The sequence below is a fragment of the Dreissena polymorpha genome, chromosome 4 (assembly GCF_020536995.1).
Source record: "Dreissena polymorpha isolate Duluth1 chromosome 4, UMN_Dpol_1.0, whole genome shotgun sequence".
Classification (NCBI taxonomy): Eukaryota; Metazoa; Mollusca; class Bivalvia; order Myida; family Dreissenidae; genus Dreissena; species Dreissena polymorpha.
In genome coordinates, this window is record NC_068358.1 from 47,014,875 (window position 1) to 47,036,826 (window position 21,952).

A 21,952-nucleotide genomic window follows, 5' to 3' on the forward strand; every position below is an offset into this window, starting at 1 on the left:
TAGTTTACATATCCACAAACAGTTATCCGGCACTGCATGTTGATTTTTACTTTAGATTGTGATAAACTCATAAGATTTTACCTCAATGCCTAAGGCCATAGCTTCAAAGCTCATTCAAAAAAATGACTTGCACTCTGTATTAATGTTCAAAAGCTTTTTGTTCCACTATTTGAGCTAGTGACCTATTTAATGCTCCACCCCCCCCCCCCCACACACACACAACAAATGACCTAATTTGAATATAGAAGAGATATCTGTGGGCCAATCGTTCCAACAAGTTTCATGAAAATTAGGCATAGAATGTGACTCTAGTGTGTAAACATTGATTGACACACCATGCACATACAAATATAGGACAACATACAACTTCAAAAGCAAGTTAGCTTAAACTGAACATCAAATTCATAAAGCACGCACAAAATATGCGTACAGCGTGATTACCTGTTACCAAATACTCATCATCAAGCCAACATAAGTCGAATATCCAGTCAGTGTGTGCCCTCTGAAACAACAAAGAAATGCTTGATGTTTATGGCTATGTTCAAATTATCACTTGTACGGTTTAAAGTCCCAGTTTCCAAAGAAATCAGACCATTTTATTCTTGGAAATAAATTTGATAAATTGGATCTTTTATCTTATTTGCTGGCTAAAGAAATTATCGGCTTTTCTAAATGTTCATGAAAACCGTACACATACAGCTTTCTTTTAATGTTCAGAAATTCAGTGATTTGATAAATCAACATACACTTCAACACTCTTATTTCGAACACCGATAATCCGAAGTCACCTTTATTTCGAAGTATTTTTCGTGTCCCTATTTTGGTTCTTCTTTGTTTAATGTACAATTTCATTGTTAATCCGAACTTCGTTAAACCAAAGAAATCGTTAATTCGAAGTGATTCTGTCGGTCCCAACACTATAATTCGCACCTAATTATCAATCTTTAATCCAAAGTCAACACTGCAAAACACTGAGCGTAATTTCACACATTTGTCTGCGCGTGGCTGGTCAAAAGCCGATAATTACACCTTTGTCGTCTGCGCGTAGCGTGTTAGTTTTATAATGTCGTCAAAACGACTACGACGAGGCTGACAACACAAGAACGAACACGATATCCAATCAACGACGTAAGGCAGTTCTGCGAGCAAAACACGGGCGGAAGCGAGTTCTTCAATGTCCTTGACAAATGGGAGAAATATGTTACACGTGTCCATTTTAGTGCTGCTAACACCGGTGTTCAGAAAGACATCGCGTCTTATTTAAAAAATGTTAATTCATTTCCGAAAATGTATTCATATGTATTTACATGTATGTTAATTTGTGCTATTCGTTATATTTTAAATGTTTTGATAATTTGTGCTATTTGTGATATTTTATATGTTTTGATAATTTGTGCTATTCATTATATTTTATATGTTCTGTAATTACAGAAAAATAAAAAGAAGAAAAAGAATCGTTTTATTCCTCCGTTTGTTACAAGTAGAAATCTATTGCTATCTGACTAGTTTATGTGTTTAAGTAAAACAATTATTAATAGTAAAGTGTAACCAAACAATGCCAATTCCACAAAACTATATTTTACAAAATCATAGAAGTCTTCTGTCAAATGTTTATGTCGAATTATTGTTTTATCCGAAGTTTTTTAACGGTCCCGACGACTTTGAAATAACGGTGTTGAAGTGTACATTACAAATAAACAAACATTTGTATACAGAGCTCCAGATTAGGATTTAGTCGAAAGGGTATGTTACCCTCTGATATTATTGTTAAAGCGTATTTTACTCCTTTGTTTCAGCCATAAAGGTTACTTAGGAATACTAAGGGGTATTTTCTATTTACACAGATAACTGATATATTACATGGCGTGTTTAATTCAGAAATATTATTATTGGTTATTTCACGGACTCTAGATCAATATACACTCCCTGGTTATTTATATAAATAAATGAAAAGGAAAGAAGTTAAAATGATGATATGAACAACCTTTCTTTAAAATACTTTAATCGATTAAAAATACGTACCAATATTTATATTGGGTAATGTTACGTACCTGGCTGATTTTTAATGCGTTTTGTTAATTTTTCAACGCGTAAATACGCAGATACACATCTTATCTGGAGCTCTGTTTGTATAAATGAAGTGATACTTATTCTTCAGGCTAACCATACTATTATATTCTTGCGTAAACGCGAAGGTCAGCTAATGTAAAATACTTCTAAAGTTCATCTTTAAACATCGCCACATAAACCAAAATTAACCCATTTATGCCTAGCGTCTAGAAAAAAGGCCTTGGAAAACAGCGTAGACCCAGATGAGACGCCGCATGATGCAGAATCTCATCAGGGTCTGCGCTGTTTGCTTAAAGGAATTTCTTAGAAATATTCTAAATATAGAAATAAATATACTAGACATCCCTAATTTTGGAAATAAATTGATCCAATTTAGAAGGACGGGAGAGTCCACTAGGCATAAATGGGTTAAGAAATCAAAGCATTTCTCTTACCTCCCCAACACAATATGGATCAAATGACGGCAGTTTATACACAGCAACATCGTTGGTAAACTCAGCCCCTGTGGCAAGCAGTGTGTGAGACGGGTTAATGGCGACACTGTGGATTCCGCACGGGCAGTCTGCGGGCACGCTTCGACTGCTGCTCTTTAAAGATGGGATGACAACCACATCACTAGTCTGAGTGTCAAGCACCTTCAACTGTTACAAGAAAAAGACCAATTTTACTGGGAAATGGATATTATATACTCGGTCAGTGGTCTTGCATGACGATCCTGATTGTCAATTGAATACCTGTAGTTTAATCAGAGATTATGTATTTGCGAAAATTAACATGAGTTTCATCAGGTGTGTCAATTGACCAAAATCTAAAATCCTGAAAATAAGCCCAGCATGTGGGGGGCAAGTGCTAAAAGAGGGTAAATAATTCATGTAATTTTTATAATTTAAAAACTGTGTTAACAATAAGTCAAATTAAAATAATTTGTGTTAAAAATTACATTTTGTGACAAAAATCTTGAATCATCAGAACAAAAATCCTCTAATTTATATCAATATCAAAAGCAGTTTTTGAAGGCCTAAATCCTGAATTCAGGAATAATCCTGAACTTTGACACCTCTGTTCATGTTGCACAAAAAAAAACAGAGTGTTCCAATAACAGATAGTGGCAAATTCAGCTAAAAAACAGGTCAAAGGGAGATGTTATACAGTGGCCTGGTTAGCTCAATCAAGATTGCACTCGCCCTGATAGCGACTTAGAGGCATCCCGGTTTAGAGTCCCAGACAAGTCCCACAATTCATGTTCAAGTGTGGTTTATGTCACTGTATGAACTTGTTCATGACCCCCCTCAAACCTCAGGGCCCTCGTTTCGCACTTTTTATTCGGCGGCTTCCCCCATGAAAAAAGTATACTTTTTTCCCCTTTTCAGCTAAAAATTCCCCCCTAAAAATTTTTTTTTTTTTTTTTTTATACCTATGTTTCCAGCTGGTACAATGCTACTAACCTTTAATTAAATGTATATTTGTGTAAATCACATTTAAGTATAGCAATTTTAGGTATTGAATGGTTGGTAAAAAGATCTTCTAAAATTCCCCTTTTCGCCCAAAACGACGCGAAATTCCCCCTCATGAGGTTTGTGGGTGGCTTCCCCTGGCAGCAAGAGAGGGCACTGAGCCTTGAATCAAACTGTCAAGGTCAGAGTGTAGAATCTTCGTTTTCAGCCAGGCAGCACTGGTCCAATACCCTGCACAAGACCCATACACATGTATGTAATGAGACAAACTTTGTCACATTAGAGGAAAGGGTGTGTGGTGGCCCTGTTAGCTCCATCAGGAGAGCACTTGCCCTGATAGTGAGGTGTCCTCGGTTCGAGTCTGGGGCCGTTTGCAAATTTGGCGCCGAATGTGGGGCCATAACGTTTTCAATGTAAACTTTAAAAGGGGTTAATCTATAAATTATACAAAAGCCCAAATTCCTGCATTTGAGATCTAAATCATTTCCTAGTTAGGCCATAATGTAATCAGAGTAAACTTTAAAATGGTTAATTTATAAATTATACAAAAGCCCAAATCCCTGCATTTGAGATCTAAATCATATCCTAGTTGGGGTGCATGTCATGGTATGAACTTAGTCAGGTTAGGGGAGAGCTTGTGCGGTGGCCAGGTTAGCTCAGTCAGGAAAAAAAATCGCGCCAATAGGAAGTTGTACTGGGTTCGAGTCCTAGACAGCCAGGACAGGTATCACAATTTTCTCATCTTGAGACAAGACCCCCAAGACATGGATATGGAAAAATAATTTGTATACATGAAGCTGCAATAAAAAGACAACAAATGCTTTAATCTGCTTAATTGTGCGTCAATGTTATTTGCATTGATCAGTTACCTAAAGCAATGCCGCCAATTACATCTGTGATGTTTCAATTGAATACTTGTAGAAGAAACAGAACTGAAATTGTTGCCTGCAAACGTTTAACAACAAATGGGCAAGTAGTTAAACCCTTTACCACTTATACAAATATTCTTACACTTATGCAGGCCTTGAAGAATCCACTCTACCGCTCGCATATGCGAGTGAAGTTGACGGTCGGGCTAGTAAAGTTTGTTAAATACTCGACTGACCGGGCGAGTGCTGTTTTTCAAGTTGAGAAATATAAATTCAGTTCCAGAACTCTACTCCTATAAATATGAGGTCGATTTACATCGACCTCATATCGTTTAACGTTATTTTGCCATAGCATCGTTCCGACATGAATTCATGTCGGAAGCTTTAACGGCATCAAATTCATATAACAGCACAGAATAATCATGCAATAAATTATTAAACATAAAATATAAACATTATTTTACTAATTGCATTAGAAAAATGTTTATACAAACTTACAAGTAATGATAGTCCAGACCTTAAAACACTACCACTGTTCAAATTCCATATTGTTTCCATATAGCACTGTGTAACTTGAAAGTTGCATATTGTTACCTCATTGGTCGGTTATAAATACATTGTTTCTCTATATATAGTATTCGATTTAGACGAAAATAATAATTTACGTGCAATGTCATATTAGTTTTCCATGAAAACTTTGATCATGCCGTGTGTGTTTATTAACTTTATTAATTATGTTATGCTCGTTTTTGTATTTCATAAGGAAGTATAATGTGTAGCCCTTTTTGTTAACTGATTTTATATTAGCATTTTGTTTTAACAATTTCAAATTATTTCACTACATTACTTTAAAGTTGTACAGAGCAACGCTATCATAGCCTGGTAAATATAATAATACAAAGGGTAGTAAGGCATCATGTCATATCTATTAATCGTAATACAAAATATATGTAAATGTAATCGTGTAATCGTATTTCACAACAATACTTTACAGTTGTAAAAAGCACCGCTAGCATAGTCTGGTATATTTAACAATAAAAACGGCATTAGGGCCTCATGTCATATTTATTAACCGTATTACAAAATGTATGTAAAAGTAATCAACAAACACGTAAACATAGTTTGCGTAAGGTTTCTGTAATATACCAAGGAGCAGTCATAATACATCAGACATATTTACAGTTTCACCATAAACACATAGAAAACATGAAATATATACAATTTAAGTACAGTTCATATGACAGAAATTTGGCCAACTTAATAGATACAATACAATTACGACAAAAAATAGGCTACATCCTTTGAAAATCTTGCGGCACAAGTACATTTTATGGAACACGCACTACAGCACTTGCACGCCATGCATTCACATGGAGATTGTTCGCATCCTTCGCAACATGATAATTGAGCGTTTTGACTTTCTCCTGTAATTTCGAAAGTTTGAAGCACCTGACGTCTCAAACACAAATTTTCGGGGTTCTTCACCATATCGGCTATTGCCTTTTCAGTTGTCTTCAATGAGGCGCTAAAGTTATCATATAATATAAGGCTCAATCCTTTTCGCCCATCTCTCGCACAACGTCCTGCCTCTTGCCAATATGATATCACAGACTTTGGACACAACATCAATATCAGGGATATCTATCCCCATGCCTAAGGCTACTGTCGCAAACAAACATCGAATTGTGCTGTTTTGCGATGGAAATTCTCGAAGAATTCTTGCCTTGGAACTTTCATGAGTGCACTTATGAAACATCTCCACCAACAAATTTTCGGGCGAAACCACACGACCTGCATAGGCTGAATCCCCTAGACACTCTTTTACAGTGACAAAAATCTCTGACACTGTATCGATCGACCTACAATATACTAAAATCTTCTTAGATGATTTGCCATTTTCCTTTAGATGATCTATCAGCCATTTTAACTCTTGCTCGTACTCCTTACTTTCCTTTTTCCTACAATAAATGAAAATATTTTCTCGGTTTGGTGATTTCGAAATTATGTCGGTGTTCTTGGAGTCTAATTGCAAGACTTCAAAAATATCTTGTTTGACTTTCATTGTGCTTGTGGCTGTTAAAGCTAAAACGGGGGCTTTAAAAAAGCTACGCAGCTGGCACAGTTGCTGATATTCGGGTCTGAATTCCTCACCCCACTCCGAAATACAATGTGCCTCGTCAATCACTATGAGTGATATGCGAGTCTGCCACGTGTCTGTCAGGAACACATCTCTCCATTTTGGTTTCAAAACCGATTCTGGCGAGGCGAACACGAACGTGAAACGACCTCCAGCTATATCTGGAAGAAACGTTACATACAAACGTTATATATACATGTATATCCACACAGGCTAATCAGGGACGACACTTTCCGCCTAAACTGGATTTTCGCTGAGAAGAGACATCATTTTAACGAATTATTCCATAAAAGCGGAATTTGTCGTCCCCGATTAGCCTATGCGGACGGCACAGGCTAATCTGGGATGACAATTTACGCACAAGCATTATGCCCAGTTTTCTCAGACCGCGACACATATCTCGGTCTTAGAAAAGTCACATGTCGAGCGGCGACAGCTCTTTATTAGTGCCTAGGGTTTGGAATCCGGTGACTGATGCGGTATTTACTACCAACTGATCAACTTGCGACCTAACACAAATATTGAAATTGAAATATTCATATGAAAAGTTTAATACTTTTTTTTATTACACATGTTTTAATAAGTATCGCTTATTATCAAAAGTAAAGATTTTTTTTAATACTTGCAATCTCGATTATATTCGCATACATACCATTCAGCATATCTTCGCTGGTATCCGCGCTAATTTTAGCGCACGAAAAATTCCAGTCTCGTAATGCTCCCATTTGATTTTCCATCAGAGATAAAAGAGGCGAAATTATCAATGTTAATCCTGAATTGTCACTAACCATTGCATTTAACACAAAACTGAAAGTTTTACGGAATCCAGTGGGTAAAAATCCTACACAATTCCGCTTTTTTGCAACTGAAGCTGCTATTTCAATTTGCTCATTTTTCAAATCAAATGCTATGTTGTGTTGAGATCTTCTTTCTTTAAAACGAGAAATTATAGTTTCTTTTTCCATTTTAATCGGCTGCTCAAAAAAATAATCGAAAATCCAATGCGCGTGTCGTGGGGTCACCCGTTCCGTGTATCCAGTGCATTGACATTGTATAATGTTATGCAATAGATACTGGACTTGGACTTGGTATTCGTTGTTACGTGACTTGTCCGCGCACCGCTTTGAATTTTTTGGCACTGTCCCAGAGTCCCCTATAGCCACTGGTGGCATCGAATATGCAAACCGTACATTGTGAGCAACAGAGAGTTGAAATGGGTAATATTATATAAATGTGTGACTAACTGACTATAGGGAACGCAGGGTTAGTGATTCTTAAAAGAAATGTTGTTTTTCTAAATGGCATTGTGGTTAAGCGTCATGCAGAAATGGAGACATGTGCTAATTGCGCCTCTTCGTTTAAGAAAAAACCTGGTGGATCGGGATATTATCGTTACTCGCTTGAAAACAAATTAGGTTCAAGCAGCAATATCACTGCTCGCGAACACTTGGAATATGTGACTGGTTCGAGCGTCACGCCTGACTCCAAGAAAAGAAGTGGCAAATTTCTCTGTCATGAATGTTGGAACAGGCTTGGAAATTCATTCAAATACAAACAGTATGTAAAAGACTTCTTTGAAGCTACCGAACAAGAATCGTACGTGTCTTCGAAAAGAGCCGCTAGTGATATTGTACAGTCGCCTGGTACATCATTCAAAAGGCCGAGATACACAAGCACTCCTGTGAAGGTGAGTACAGTTTTAAAACAATTCATGATCGAATGTAGTCTATTAAGATGACCAGACAGAGCCTACTTTCTTAAATTTCTACAGTCAATTTGGGCCGTTTATTAAGTACGTCACGCTCGGAAACGGCGGAAAATTTTTCTCGTGCACTTCGTGCCGACGCGCGTCGAATACTCAAGACGATTCGGGGCATGCTCGTGCAACAAATGGCTGGAAAATTGTCTCGAACACTTCGTGCCGACGCGCATAAAATATTAAAGACAACTAGTCTGTATAGGGTGTATTGTTATGCTTACGGTATTGTGAATAAGGGCCATCTGGCGCACGTGATACAAAAACTAGTCTTTTTCAGCAGCTGTTAATAAGCTTTGCAATGTCGTAACCTCATGAACTAAAATGGATTATGTTGATATTGCCTGTCGTTTAAACGTTTACTGTTTTGTAAACGTTTGTGAGCATAACACGAAACGCGACCGTTTAAACGTGATACCCTTTGTGACAACTGTTCATAATTTACTTTTCTACTATTTTTAAACTGTAAGTCATTCAAATAATGTGATTGATCTTTTAAGTGTTTTTTTTAATACAGTTTAATAGGGAAGTGTATTATATATTAAATTATATTTTAAATATGTTGTGACAGGGGGAAGGGAGGGGGTTAACAATTGTCTAAACTTGCGTGACACTTAAGGGGCGGTCCCATAAAGCCTACGGTCTTTTAACTTACAAATGTAAATACAATTAAAACTACAGCTACAATAAGTTTTATTTCCGCTCGTGTCAAGTATATGTTGTTGCTATTGCAGTGTTATGAATGTCCAAACATAATGATCGTGTGGTAAAGCTGTAGAATTGTGCCCTGCTGATAGCCCACCCGTTTAAGATGATATTAACGCGGCGATAAGGATCTGTTAACGGGCAGCTGTGGCAACGTATCCCTAGTTCCCCTGCTGAGAGTATCACATCGGCGCATGTATTGTGTCCGCAGATTAGCATTAACAATGCGTGTATTGTGACTGATAAATGGGTCTTGATGGAAGCACGTGACGGATGTCATGATGTGCCCCCCCCCCCCTCATTCGTGCAGTTTTTCTGTGTCGTAGCTGTTTGTCTCGCAGTAGCCTGAAATAACAGGCTACTGTGGGCAAATTACTTGTTTCCGTCCTTATTTTAACATATATTTATAAATTAAGCGTTGGTGTCATCTGGGGTGCCGGTGTGGGGCACGTGACTTTATTTTGTACGCACGCAGAGTTTTTCAATCATCATTTAAATTATTTGTTAGATAAGACAACAACTGACACCACCAATTAAGCTAGTATGCAGGGTCAAATTAAAGCAGTACGCATAGAGAGTCGGGGTTTCATACTCCTTATACGATTGTCAACATAAAACAATCAGCCGCGTCGGAAGCATTCCGGTATTGGGGCCGCAAAATGATTAGCCTTGTGTATTTTTCATTGAGAACTCTCCGATCATAATATCTATTTCATCTATCGAGACATTTTATCTTCATTTCTGGCAGTATTTTGTTATTTAAACAATAATCATGTGTTACATATTTTCTATATTTTCATTCAGGCTGCGCGCAACTTTAACAATTTTACAATTCATTAAATTCGTTAATCAGTACAATTTTGAATAAATCAACAAAAATACGGTAGATTTTCTCTGTTGACCTAACGATTCAAAGATGCAGTCAGATTATCGGTCCATTGGGTGAAGCATTAGATTCGGTGTTCGATTCCAATGTTATCCAGCACGAAATATATCGACATCGGTACAGGGACTGTAACCGAGACACAAACGTGAGTAGGATCATTGAGTTATTGCACGATGAACATCTGTTCACGAATGTACCTGCGCGTTACCATAACGCATTTCCTGGTTATGTTTATAACATAAACCCAAAGCAACCAGGTGGATTTGCAGCAAAAATCAAGCAATTGTCGCTGCGCCTCGATAGGCTTAAGAAAGTGGTGATAGACAGTAAGTAAAAAAAACAATTGTGAATAAACTTGCTTGAAAATAAGTGTGTGCGTAGCTAGTTCTGATTTCAACGCCCAGGTACGAAAAAGAATACATCGGGCTGCATCTTTGAATCAGTTGATTCAATATTTCCAATTAATATCTATGAACCTCGCTCTGTGAAAATGGGGATTAATGCAAATGCGTAAAGTTTCGTCCCAGATTAGTCTGTGCAGTCCGCAGAGGCTAATCAGGGATGACACTTTCCACTTGTATGACATTGTTCGCAGAAAGAAAATCTCATCTGAGCAAAACTCCAGTTTAGGTGAAAAATGTCGTCTCTGATAAGCCTGTGCGGACTGCACAGGCTAATCTGGGACGACACTTTACGCACATGCATTAAACCCCCTTTTCACAGAGCGAGGCTCATATTTGTTAGATAATGGTATAAGTGCTTGGATTTCAATAATTGAATCTTTTCTACATACTTAAAGTTTCATGCGAACAATTTCCGTTAATGGGAGATTTGTATTGTTGTGTTCACTGTTTGTAGTCTCCCTACATGCCAGCATTCATAAAATACAATTCATAAATAAGACACATTTTAAGTGGAATAGCTGTTTTTGTAATGCAGTCATGTAAAATGTTTGTATTTGTCTTCTGCGGAATGTGGCCTTTATAAATGGTTATGGTGCGACTTTGTTACGTATCGGTGCTTCTGGGGTTTTACACTTTTTTTAAAGCCATTCGTGTTTTGTTTAAGCGTGTAGATACATACGTGCGTGCGTGTGTGCGTGACTTTTTATCTGTGCGCGCGTGTGTGCGACTCCGTGGGTGCATGCGTGTGTGTGACTGTGTGTGTTCGTGTATGTGTGCAATTGTGGCTGCGTGTGTACGTGTGTGTTTTTTTAATTGTTTGGTCACAGATCTCGTGCTTTATCTGTTCAATCAATATTAAACTTAAACATTTCGGTTTTTTGTACAATGTATTGCTGGTTAAAATGACTGTATAATATAAAGTTTTAATGCTTTTAATACATATTTAGAGATTTGAGTGCAACGGACAAATAAATAAATACTTATAAAGTGTATACGTTTAAAAATAAAATGAGAATAAATCAATTATGCAGTTGATTTCTTTACAATTGGTCAGAGGGATAATTCATAAACTATTCAATTTATTATACAATATTGAGAATGTTTAAGTTATTGAAATTGACAATACCCGCGACAGATGGCTACAACTGTTTTAACCACATGTTGTTCATCACTAAACACCTTCACAAATATCGAATTTTACATTTCACTAAAATGTATTACTTCCAAAAAATAAAGATTTCATTTAATATTGTTTACATTAAACGTTTAAATGAATGTGTCACTTTAGCACTTTTCCGTTTCTTTAGGCAAAAAGATTATGTTTAAGGTCTCTTATTTCCATAAAAAATAATCTAATAATTTAGAATTGAGAATAGGTAGTTAACTCAACTTAGTAAGCATCTTTCTTCATAGTGTAATAGTAATACCCCTTACGTACTTAAATAGTTAAGAAATTCATATGAAAAAAACTAATTGAAGTATGTTTTGCAGATGTTCATAATATTTTGGATTCTTACGTTTAACTGTATTCAGAGTAAATTATGATTTGGTTATATGTTTATACTATGTGTATCGTTATGTTTTATATCTCTGTTTCTATGTAATTTACTAACATCATCTTTGTTCTAATAATACCGAATAAGTCCTATATTTCGTTGCGATAGGCCTTACTAATCGGTAACTATATGCTGATCGTTTCTGTTTCTGTTCATTTACAGAGAAACATCGTACAGAGATATTTATTATTTGTTCATATGTTTATACTATGTGAATCGTTAGTTATGTTTTATGTTTCTGATGCTATGTAATTTGCTGACATCATATTTGTTATGATTACCGAATAAGTACTATATTTCGTTTGATAGAGCTTAGTGATCGGTAACTATATGCTGATCACTTCCGATTATTTTGATTTAAGGAACTATTCGATAATTATTATTGTGTACAGAATGTTTCGATTATTATTATTTCTTACGCATAATGAGCTACTCCGCTTTTTCATGATGTAAAAAAGTTTAGTTCATTTACGTTAAAGTATGTTTTTTTACTTGTGAGTGTGTTCTTGTTTGTATGAGTGTTTGTGTCTGTGCGCTTGAACGGGCGTACGTGTGTAGTTTTGCATTTTTGTTTTGTTTTATTTGTGTTTATTTCTTGTTAAAATATGTTTTCCTCGTGTGCTTCGTGTGGCATATTGGATTGAAATAAACACCTTCCACATATTCTTTGAACAAAATGTGTTATTTAGTATTATTCCTTGTTTCCTCACAAATACAGAATTTCTTAAATCATACCTTTCACTATGTTGTTCAAATAATTACTAATGTATACAACTGCTGGTTTTAACACACACACACAAAGGTTTCATTTATTAAAAGTGTACAGAAAGCTTAAATATGCTTTGGTCTGTTGTATAACAACAATTGGTCATGTGTAACCTATGAAAAATTAATTTCGTTCAAAGTAATTCAAAGTAATTCTATAACCGTCAAAAACACTTCGTGTGTTGTTTATGTTTATTTTCAAAATTTACAAAACTGTTGTTCTTCGACAATTTTACACATTTAAGAGGTAATCGTTCTCATTTTGGTCTAACTAATGACCATTGTATGTATTAGCAAAGATTTAACAAGAAAAACTGAAAAAAAGCTGAAATCAATTTGCTATAGGAAAACGACGGTAGCCGTTTAGACGTAAGCGGGGTAGCTTACGTCTAATTATTTGGACTACCAGAACTCCTGCCATTTCGATACAAATTGCGAAACAATTTTTCGAAAGAACAAAAAATAGATTCAGTACACAAAGAAACTGCACTTTCATTTTGACATTGAAAAATGACGTCACCGGCACAGTAAAAATAATTCCCGTAATCGGCTGCGCTCTTTTCGTAGGTGTCAGTGCTCTTAGCTTATCGATTAAAGGTGAAAAAACAGTAAAATATAGTGGTCATTCCGTGAAGAATAAAATTTCATTTTAATGTAAATATCGATAAAAAAATAATACATAACTGGTTAATTATAACACTTCTTATTAAAAATAAACAGAAAAATAAATATTAATAAACAGAATAATTCGTGATCAGAAACCTTAGCCAAAATTTACCATATTGTAACCATTTTTCAATCAAGCGTGTCTTTCAGTAAAATCTTGTCTGAAATATTAAAACTCAGCATGGAAAAGGGTTCTATTTTAAAATATCTGCAAGGTGGTGGAGACAGGGAACAGAAAGAAAGGTCATCAAAACGAGAAGCGGAAAGTATTGAGAAAAGGAAACAGGTGCAGAAAACGCAAGGAAAGCAAATAAAATCCATCAGATAATGTAGTTAATTTGTTTGCAGTTTAGTGTCACTATATTACTTAGGTTAAAAGGTTCTGGTTGATCATAACTTAAACTATAAATATATTTTTTTAAATGCAGGACGAGTAGATTAAAGTGAAGGGCGAGTGGATTGTCAGACCTACTCACCCTGCAGGGCGAGTGGCTCTGGAAAAATTCTTCAAGGCCTGACTTATGTATTCCCTAAGAAAGTTTACTTTAATTAAAGACCTGTCTCACTAGATTCAAGTTTTAAAGGCTTCATTTCAAACTCTCAAATACTGATGAGAAGCAAACAGCATAAAACCTGAACAGACTGCCAGTTACTCGCAGGCTGTTCTGGTTTTATGCTGTTTGCACATAGCCTTTTTCACTATGCCTTTGAGTGGGAAAGGGTTACCTCTAACTATTTTATAGTCAAGCGTAACACAAACTAGTCAAAATAAAAGTTATTTTGATGAATTAAATTTATAAAGATTAATGTTGCATGATTTTTAGTTACATCTAAAAAGTGACAGTCCTTACCTTATTGCATTTGGTTCCAAAAACAACTTGCTTGTGGTTCAACCATTTAGCAGAGAAGACTTTATTTATTTGTCCAAGTCTAAACTCTTTCTCTCTAAAAAGTTGTGGCATTAACTGTGAAACATAGTCATCCACTAAGTTCTGCGCATGAGAATCACTGACGTAGGCAGTCCCTGTTTCACGTCTTAGGGTGTATTTGAACAACTGTGTAGGAATGTTCACAGGGGATGGTACTGAGCCTCTGCATCTCGAGTCTGTTTTCAACAAAAATTTAACTAGGTAAATAATAATTATATAATTTATATGCAAGGCTATTGTGTCATCTAAAACATTATACTATAGGCAATATTCAATTGAAATTATACAGCTGCATAAAATCAATATAATCTAGAAATGGCGCGGCAGAGGCCGACGCGTATCCCCACACCGCATGTTTGACCCAGGGGCGCCCCAGGGTTGGTAATGGGGCCATGCATAGTTGAGATTGACCGTATTGTCATAAGAGAAGTTCAGTATCAATTAGAAGTGAATCGGTGTAGAAATGAAGATATGATATTAAAAGGCAATTTTGGGTGGGCGTGGCCTATGTGGGCGGGGTGCCCTAGGGTTGGTTATGGGGCCATGCATAGCTGAGATTGACCGTACTGTTATAAGAGAGGTTCAGTATCAATTTGAAGTGAATCGGTGTAGAAATGAAAAAATTACAGTAAAAGGCAATTTTGGGTGGGAGTGGCCTATGTGGCTGGGGCGCCCCAGGGTTGGTATAGGGGCCATGCATAGTTGAGATTGACCATATTGTCATAAGAGAGGCTCAGTATCAATTTGAAGTAAATCGGTGCAGAAATGAAGAAGTTAACATAAAAAAATTTAGTGAAAATCTCTGACCCGGCCCGCCCCAACCCCCATAACTTTTGACCCAGAGATCAGATCAAAATTCCGTCACTGTCACCGTCGCACATATGCTCATAGCTACCATGTATGTAAGTTTCAAGGTTCTAGTGCTTCTGTGCTAATAGTGTAGGAGGAGCAGGTGGCCAGGACGGACGGACAGACACATATCACCACAATATCCCCACTTTTTCTCCGAAAACGTGGGGATAACTAAAGAAGAGCACCGAATAACGGGTGCCGACCCTTGATCAGCTGTGGGTGCAGTTTTGAATAAATGAAAGCTTGTCAGAAGTGACTTTGACCTTTGACCTAGTGACCCCAAAATGGGTGTGGCGTGTAGAACTCATCAAGGTGCATCTACATATGAAGTTTCAAAGTATACAGTGGAAGCACTTTGATTTTAGAGCCTACGTTATGGTTTTAGCACAACGCGGACGCCCGATGGCAGACGCCGGACGCAAGCTGGCTATGACAATACCTCGGGTTTTCTCCAAAACTGCCAAGCTACTAAAAATTTTAAATCAATGGAGAAACTGAGGTTCAAATGTTGGAAATTTCAATGTAGGGCTTCTAATATATATCAAACATAGCAGTATCCCGCTTTCAACCCAAACCTTTACTGTCATTTATGAGAAAAAAATTATGTTTGAAAATTTGCCAAAGACACGAATGTTGAAAGAAATCTTGTAGTTGCAAAAAATAAACACTCAGCTTTACAACCAAAAAGGGTGCTGAGAGTTGTAATGCGCCATCAATTTTCCAAAGGTGCAAAATTTGATCACCAATTCAAAGGCTAAGGAACATTGAAACTGCAAAAAAGTATCAACGTTTGCCTTTCATAACCAAAAATTAATGCAAATGGTACCATTAAAGCACAAAACATTTGCTTTTTATTTACTTCATTTTTTTTCGTACCATCTATATCACCATATTGGAAAAATGGCGAAATGTTGCCAACTTAAAGTGTCGCTATCGGTTAGGTTGCAGTACACCAAAATGACCAATTGCTTTTCATTCATTAAATTTAATAACAGACATTCTGACTATCATACAATATTTTGGCTTTTAGAACTCACATTAAGAAAATCTGCATCTAGAGAGCTTTGTTGGCTGAGACATGAACTTTGTGTGATGAAGCCTAAGACTTTATGATCAGGGGTCTAGCTTGGCTCAAAATTTAGGGAGAAGTCACTTCTCCCTAAAGCCAAAATAGGGAGAATTGGTAACATCTTTCGGAGAAATGGTACATTTGCGCAGTGCTCCAGCTAAGATTTGAAAAGGGCAGGGGGGCTTTTTTGTCAAAAGGGCAATTTCGACGCGCAGTATTTTGTCAAAAGGGCACTTTCGACACGCAGTATTTTGTGAGAAGGGCACGTACGAGCGCGCGGGTGTTTCTGGAATGCTTCCTATTGCATGTTAATTTATATGTTATAAATAATTTTATTATTCCCATTATTATTGCACCATTCAAATATAATGTCTACAAAGAGGATTAAAGTAATTACAATGTAATAAGAGATTTATGAATAATCAAAGGTAAAAAAAAAAAAAAAAAAATTTTGGGGGGGGGGGGGAGGGGGGGGCAGGGCGTAGGTTCGGGGGGGCAGGGCGGAGGTGCGGGAAGGCAGGGCGCGGCGCCCTTCGATTAAGGCCTAGCTGGAGCACTGTTTGCGTCATAGATCTTAGTATTACGTACATTTTGCGGCAACTTAACGGATAAGTGGTTTTTGCTCAGCGTATAATCAACTCTTCACTTGTTTTAAACAATAAGACATGTAAAGGGTATAAAACCGACATTTTTCTTATTTCTAATTGATTGTTGATTATAATGTTGTTGTTTTTTTCCTGAACAGGTGTATCAAATAAACTTCAATTGTAACAAGCCAGTAATGTTCAGAATCCTTTTACTTCCTTGTTAACTTTAAGCAATTCAACATTTAATAAATCAAATTCATATTTTGTTACAAAATAGTTGTTTTGAATTAAATCAAATTCATATTTTGTTACAAATATTTGTTTTAAATTAAAAATTCATAAAATATCTCATTTTGCAGCAGAGATTCCAAATCTGACCTGTAAATGAGCCCAGTATTTATTGCCAGTGATACATGTAGGTTACCTCTTCCCCTTTGATCATTCCTTAGTATTTTTAATGGGCCATTTAACATTGCTGAAGCATACTTATTGGTAGCCAGCACAAGGCAATTAATCAAGGCATCATCTATTAACAATTTCAAGAAGTGTAATAGCTCCAGACTGTTCTTTTGAATGTTCAACTTTGCATGACCTGTAAATGGGGCAATTTATGGCTGAGAATCCTCCTGTGTCCAATTCTCCACATCAAACTGATTGTAATCGGTCAATGTCTGGCACAAAGTAAATCATTAAAAGGAGGAGAAGTCACATCGCCTTCATGCAATTAATGTGCGAAGTTAAGATTAAATGCCAATAATTGGGTGAAGAAATCGCCCGCTTTGCCCACTCGCTTTGCCCACTCGCAAGACCCCTGAATGATGTCCAACTTTGTGTTGTTTTAAATTTCAGAATAAGAAGAATAGTGTGTTGAAACATCAGTGTGTTTTTAAGGGCGCATGCAAAGGATAAAGCTTGTAGGTTGCCATTCAGGTAAATTAACATGTTTTCGAAGTTTATCAATTGCTTTCCTCAATTTGTCACAAAGTCGGTTAAGGGATGGGCACTGATCAGCTGCCGAGTTGACCTGCGGTTGTGTTTATGAAGAGGTGCATAGGGAGTCTGTTTATATGCACTTGACATCTTATTGTCATTGATAAGATTAACCAATCATTAAACTTGTAAAACATTGCTTCCAATCTTATAAATTTAATAGACTGTGGTTTAACAAGTTTTGCATCGTGATTTCAAGCTTATTCAGCTTTCAAGTAATAATCTGTAAGATTCTTCTTCTTCGCATTAAGTGCAGGGCTTCTCTAGAGCATTGAAACACTTGTACTAGTCCTGGGTCCTTGAACCCATTACCTTCCGATCACTAGACAGAAACTGTATCCACTTTGCCAAGGCAAACTTTTTTGTATACATTCAAAACAAAGAGTACCCTTGGGCTCATTTGTTTTTAGAACACAGATGCAAACATTTAAATAACATGACTTTCACAATAGAAACCTACAATACTTTAATCAGAGTATATCAGAAAAAATATTCAAGAACATATTGCAAGTGCAGTATTGTAAAGTCATGCTAAAGTCTGCAACATGGAAATTTAGTTTTTTAAATGGAAACTTTACATTCATGTAACAATATTTTTAATTTTATTATATGCCTTGGAATGGGTCAGATATTCGGATCTGCTGGAAAAGTGCCATATTTTGCAGTTATTAATTAATTAATAAATCTCGACACTATGAATTTAAACAAGATCCTATGTACTGAACAAGGCGATTAGTGTTACGTCAATAAATGTTGTGCAAGTTGCAACTTTCCTCTTGGCTCTTGCTATATATTTATCACAGTGAAAATAAAACGATTTTAAGCAACAACCAAATAGCACATAGTTACCCCTTGTTATTCCCATAGCGTAGATTTCGTTTTCACGTTAAAGAAGATCTGCAAATAAACATATTTATTCAGTAAATTATTGCATTAACTTAGAACGTAAATGTTTTGTTTTGAAATCGTCGTTGAACAATACAAGGGAGGCCACTCTTAAAATAGTTTTGGTCAATGTGTATTCTGCGGATTCCGAACTTCGCCAACAAGCGGGTCTGTCCAAGTGATGCAAAAGCAAAGTGCATATACAGAGCCCAAATCAGCATCATATGTATGATGGATGTAAAATATGGGGCAGGGAATTTGAGTTTAAAAAGATGCATTTTTAAAGCCTCAAATATACTCTTCTGATGTGGCAAGTCGGAGTAAAGTCAATCTTTGCCTGTTGTGCGGTCTCAATTCATATTTTCTGTCTCAATCGCCCTGAAATATGGTACCGTTTTTTTCTGCCTGTTGATCACTTAGATGGACACGCCAGGTAGCCGAGGGCCACAGGTCCTCCAGACAGCAGTAGAGATTCATTATTGTCCTCTCCGCCAAGATATACTGATTTTGGTTTAGCTAATTAATTAGAGCACAAAGTCTATGTTCTTGGTCAGTTTTACCTGTTGTGCGGTCTCAATGTTTAGTTTGTTACTACTTTTGATCCAACATTTTTTATCTAATCATAATGGAAGTTGGTCCAAAGGTTGATATTGACAATACATATCAACAGTGCTTTGTGAAAAAGGGGTTTAATGGATGTGCATAAAGTGTCATCCCACACAGGCTAATCAGGGACTACACTTTCAGCTTGTATTATATTCTTCATTTTAAGAAAGTCTCTTCTTGCCAAAAATCCAGTTTAGGCGGAAAGTGTCATCCCTGATTAGCCTGTGCGGACCGCACAGGCTAACCTGGGACGACACTTAACACACATGCATTTAACCCCTTCTCACAGAGCACGGTTCAAATCTGTTATTATCTCCAGTGTACATAACAATGCACAAACTGTTATAAAGGTTATTAATTGTATAAGTTGTGTAAAAAAAGACTCAACAAGAAGTGTGAACAATTTGCTTATGTGCAAATCTAGGAAAACTTTAATGTGACACATTTATAAAATATGGGCCATATTGAAGATTCTGTAAAGCTAATGTTAAGAAACCCGCCTATAAAGCTCGAATGTAAATATAATAAATGCAATGAATTACTTGATATATTATTTTTGTTCAATGAAGCCATTCTTTTTTACATATCAATATATAGTAACATAATATATTGGGTATGGTAAATACTGATACAGTTTTATAATAAATCACTAATTGTAATTATGATATAACAATAATGCAGGAGACTTGCACTAAAATTTCCTTCATGTACTGGTATATTAACTAAAAATTTCATGGTTGTTCAAACAACACCTCAAATTATTTTGAGCATGCAAACACACTGATGGTGACACCTCCAACATCATTGGAACTCAGAACTTTTAATTCAAAGCAGAATACATGTAGTTAAATGTGGTGAACACCTCTTATCTTGTAATTTATATAGTGACATTACCACATGGATAATATAACTGTGCCATTATTTAACAATTGACCATCTTGGCCTTTTCAAATCCTAGCTGGAGCACTGCATGTTGCTGCATTTCATGTAACAGAAATAAAATGTGCCAATAGCTAAAGTGAGGACAACAGTTTACCCAATGATAAACGTACAAAGAGTTGGTATGATTAAGAAGAAATTAACACACAATTATTAATCAATTTATTTCATTTGTTGCAATCTGTACAAACAATCATACCAATATACTTTAAAAAGTTTATACACCAATTTAACTTTGATCATCGTTTCATTGCCAAATTCATGGCAAAACAACATTTTTATGCTTAATGTTGTGATGTTTCTGAACACCAAACAATCTCAACACAAAAGCCAACACTGTACATCTGGTAGGATGTAAAGGCGTAAGGCAATCAAATGTATCGCATATTTTGTTGTCCTATGCATGCCCTACTTCTTGCCAGAGAGCTGAGAAAATGATCCGCTTGGTTTCAGCCCTGTCTGAGTTCCTCCTCTAGAATGTGCAAGAAAAAGGTGACAACAAAATGTACACTACAGATGCCTACATTTTGCATGTTGAGCTCGTTTTCAGACTAAAATATAGCACACCGAATTTTGAAAACATTTAAAGTGAAATATGTTGTGATTAAAAAGAATGCCTGTTTAAACAGCAATATAGTAGAATAAACATTACATTTTCAACACAAATATTTCTATACAATAACATATGAATGAAAATAAAACAACCAACACTGTATATGCACTTGATTAGACTGATGGTCAAGAACACAGAAATGGCAAACACATACTTTGCTGAAGTAATTGCGCCTTTTTTCCGTAGCCCAGTTGGTTGTGACTGTGTCTGTGCAGGTACAGGCTTCCTATTATGCAAGAAGATACAACAAATGTGTCTTGTTCTGAGAAAACTGGGCATAATGCATGTGCGTAAAGTGTTGTTCCAGATTAGCCAGTGCAGTCTGCACAGGCTAATCAGGAATGACACTTTCCATTTAAACTAGATTTTCGGCAAAAAGGGACAAAAAATACCATTAAAGCGGAAAGTGTCGTCCCTGATTAGCCAGTGCGGACTGCACAGGCTTATCTGGGATGACGCTTTACACGCATGCATTATGCCCAGTTTTCTCAGAACAAGACACAAATTATAATAAATAAAAAACATAGGAATATTATTGCTAAATTACGTTTGTCGTCTCACAAATTATTAATTGAAACGGGTAGACACCAGAACATTGTCAGAGATCAACGCAAACGTGTTTTATGCAACCTCAATGATATCGAGGATGAATATCACTTTGTTATTAAATGTCCTTATTATGCTGATATTAGGAATACATTAATTCCAAAGTATTACAGATCACGACCTAGTATGTTCAAGTTTATCGAACTACTTAATTGTTCAAACAAAATAGTGTTAAGAAAACTTGCCATTTTTTGTTTAAAATGCTTTGAGTTACGAGAAGATGTGCTATATGTGTAGTATAAATGATATATCTTCCACAAAGACAATAAGCTTAGAATAATGTTATATTTGTAACAATTATTAAATTTCGTGTTAACATTACATGATCACTTTGTATTAACCCCATCCATGTGACATTCTCACTAAAACATGTTGTATGTCATTACTTTTTAAATTGATCTTTCCTCAAAAGGATGTATGTTTTGTATATAATTGTCACGCATGCTGTTATTGCATATGTATGTTTATGGCGATGAGCTGTATGCTTAAGCTAAAATAAAATATTCTGTTCTGTTCTGTATAATAACATTAAATATCATACATATTATTAAAGCTGGACTGGATCCTGTATTAAACCAAAGTATGCAAAATAAAACATACAGAATTTA

The 21,952-nt window shown here is 36.1% G+C and overlaps 2 protein-coding genes across 15 annotated transcripts in view; both read right to left on the reverse strand.

Moving 5' to 3' along the window:
• LOC127876404 (DDB1- and CUL4-associated factor 12-like) overlaps positions 1 to 21,952 on the reverse strand; it is a 105,231-nt gene that overhangs the window by 20,224 nt on the left and 63,055 nt on the right. Inside the window, exons 1-4 of one of the 12 annotated variants that reach the window (XM_052421615.1) lie at positions 18,545 to 18,699; positions 14,120 to 14,373; positions 2,505 to 2,711; positions 442 to 502 (exon numbers count right to left, since the gene is read on the reverse strand). The exons of 8 other annotated variants lie outside the window; for them this stretch is intronic. In XM_052421615.1, coding sequence (XP_052277575.1) covers positions 442 to 502; positions 2,505 to 2,711; positions 14,120 to 14,373; positions 18,545 to 18,560 — 538 coding nt within the window. In that variant the 5' untranslated portion in view covers positions 18,561 to 18,699. Of the gene's footprint in view, positions 1 to 441; positions 503 to 2,504; positions 2,712 to 14,119; positions 14,374 to 18,544; positions 18,700 to 21,952 lie in introns of those variants that run through there. 3 more of the 12 variants (XM_052421622.1, XM_052421621.1, XM_052421620.1) reach the window with 3 other exon arrangements.
• LOC127876405 (tubulin polyglutamylase complex subunit 2-like) overlaps positions 20,273 to 21,952 on the reverse strand; it is an 81,184-nt gene continuing 79,504 nt past the window's right edge. For all 3 annotated transcript variants that reach the window (XM_052421626.1, XM_052421627.1, XM_052421625.1), the window contains exons 9-10: positions 20,893 to 20,964; positions 20,273 to 20,597 (exon numbers count right to left, since the gene is read on the reverse strand). In XM_052421626.1, the coding sequence (XP_052277586.1) occupies positions 20,534 to 20,597; positions 20,893 to 20,964 (136 nt within the window). In that variant the 3' untranslated portion in view covers positions 20,273 to 20,533. The remainder of the gene's footprint in view (positions 20,598 to 20,892; positions 20,965 to 21,952) is intronic.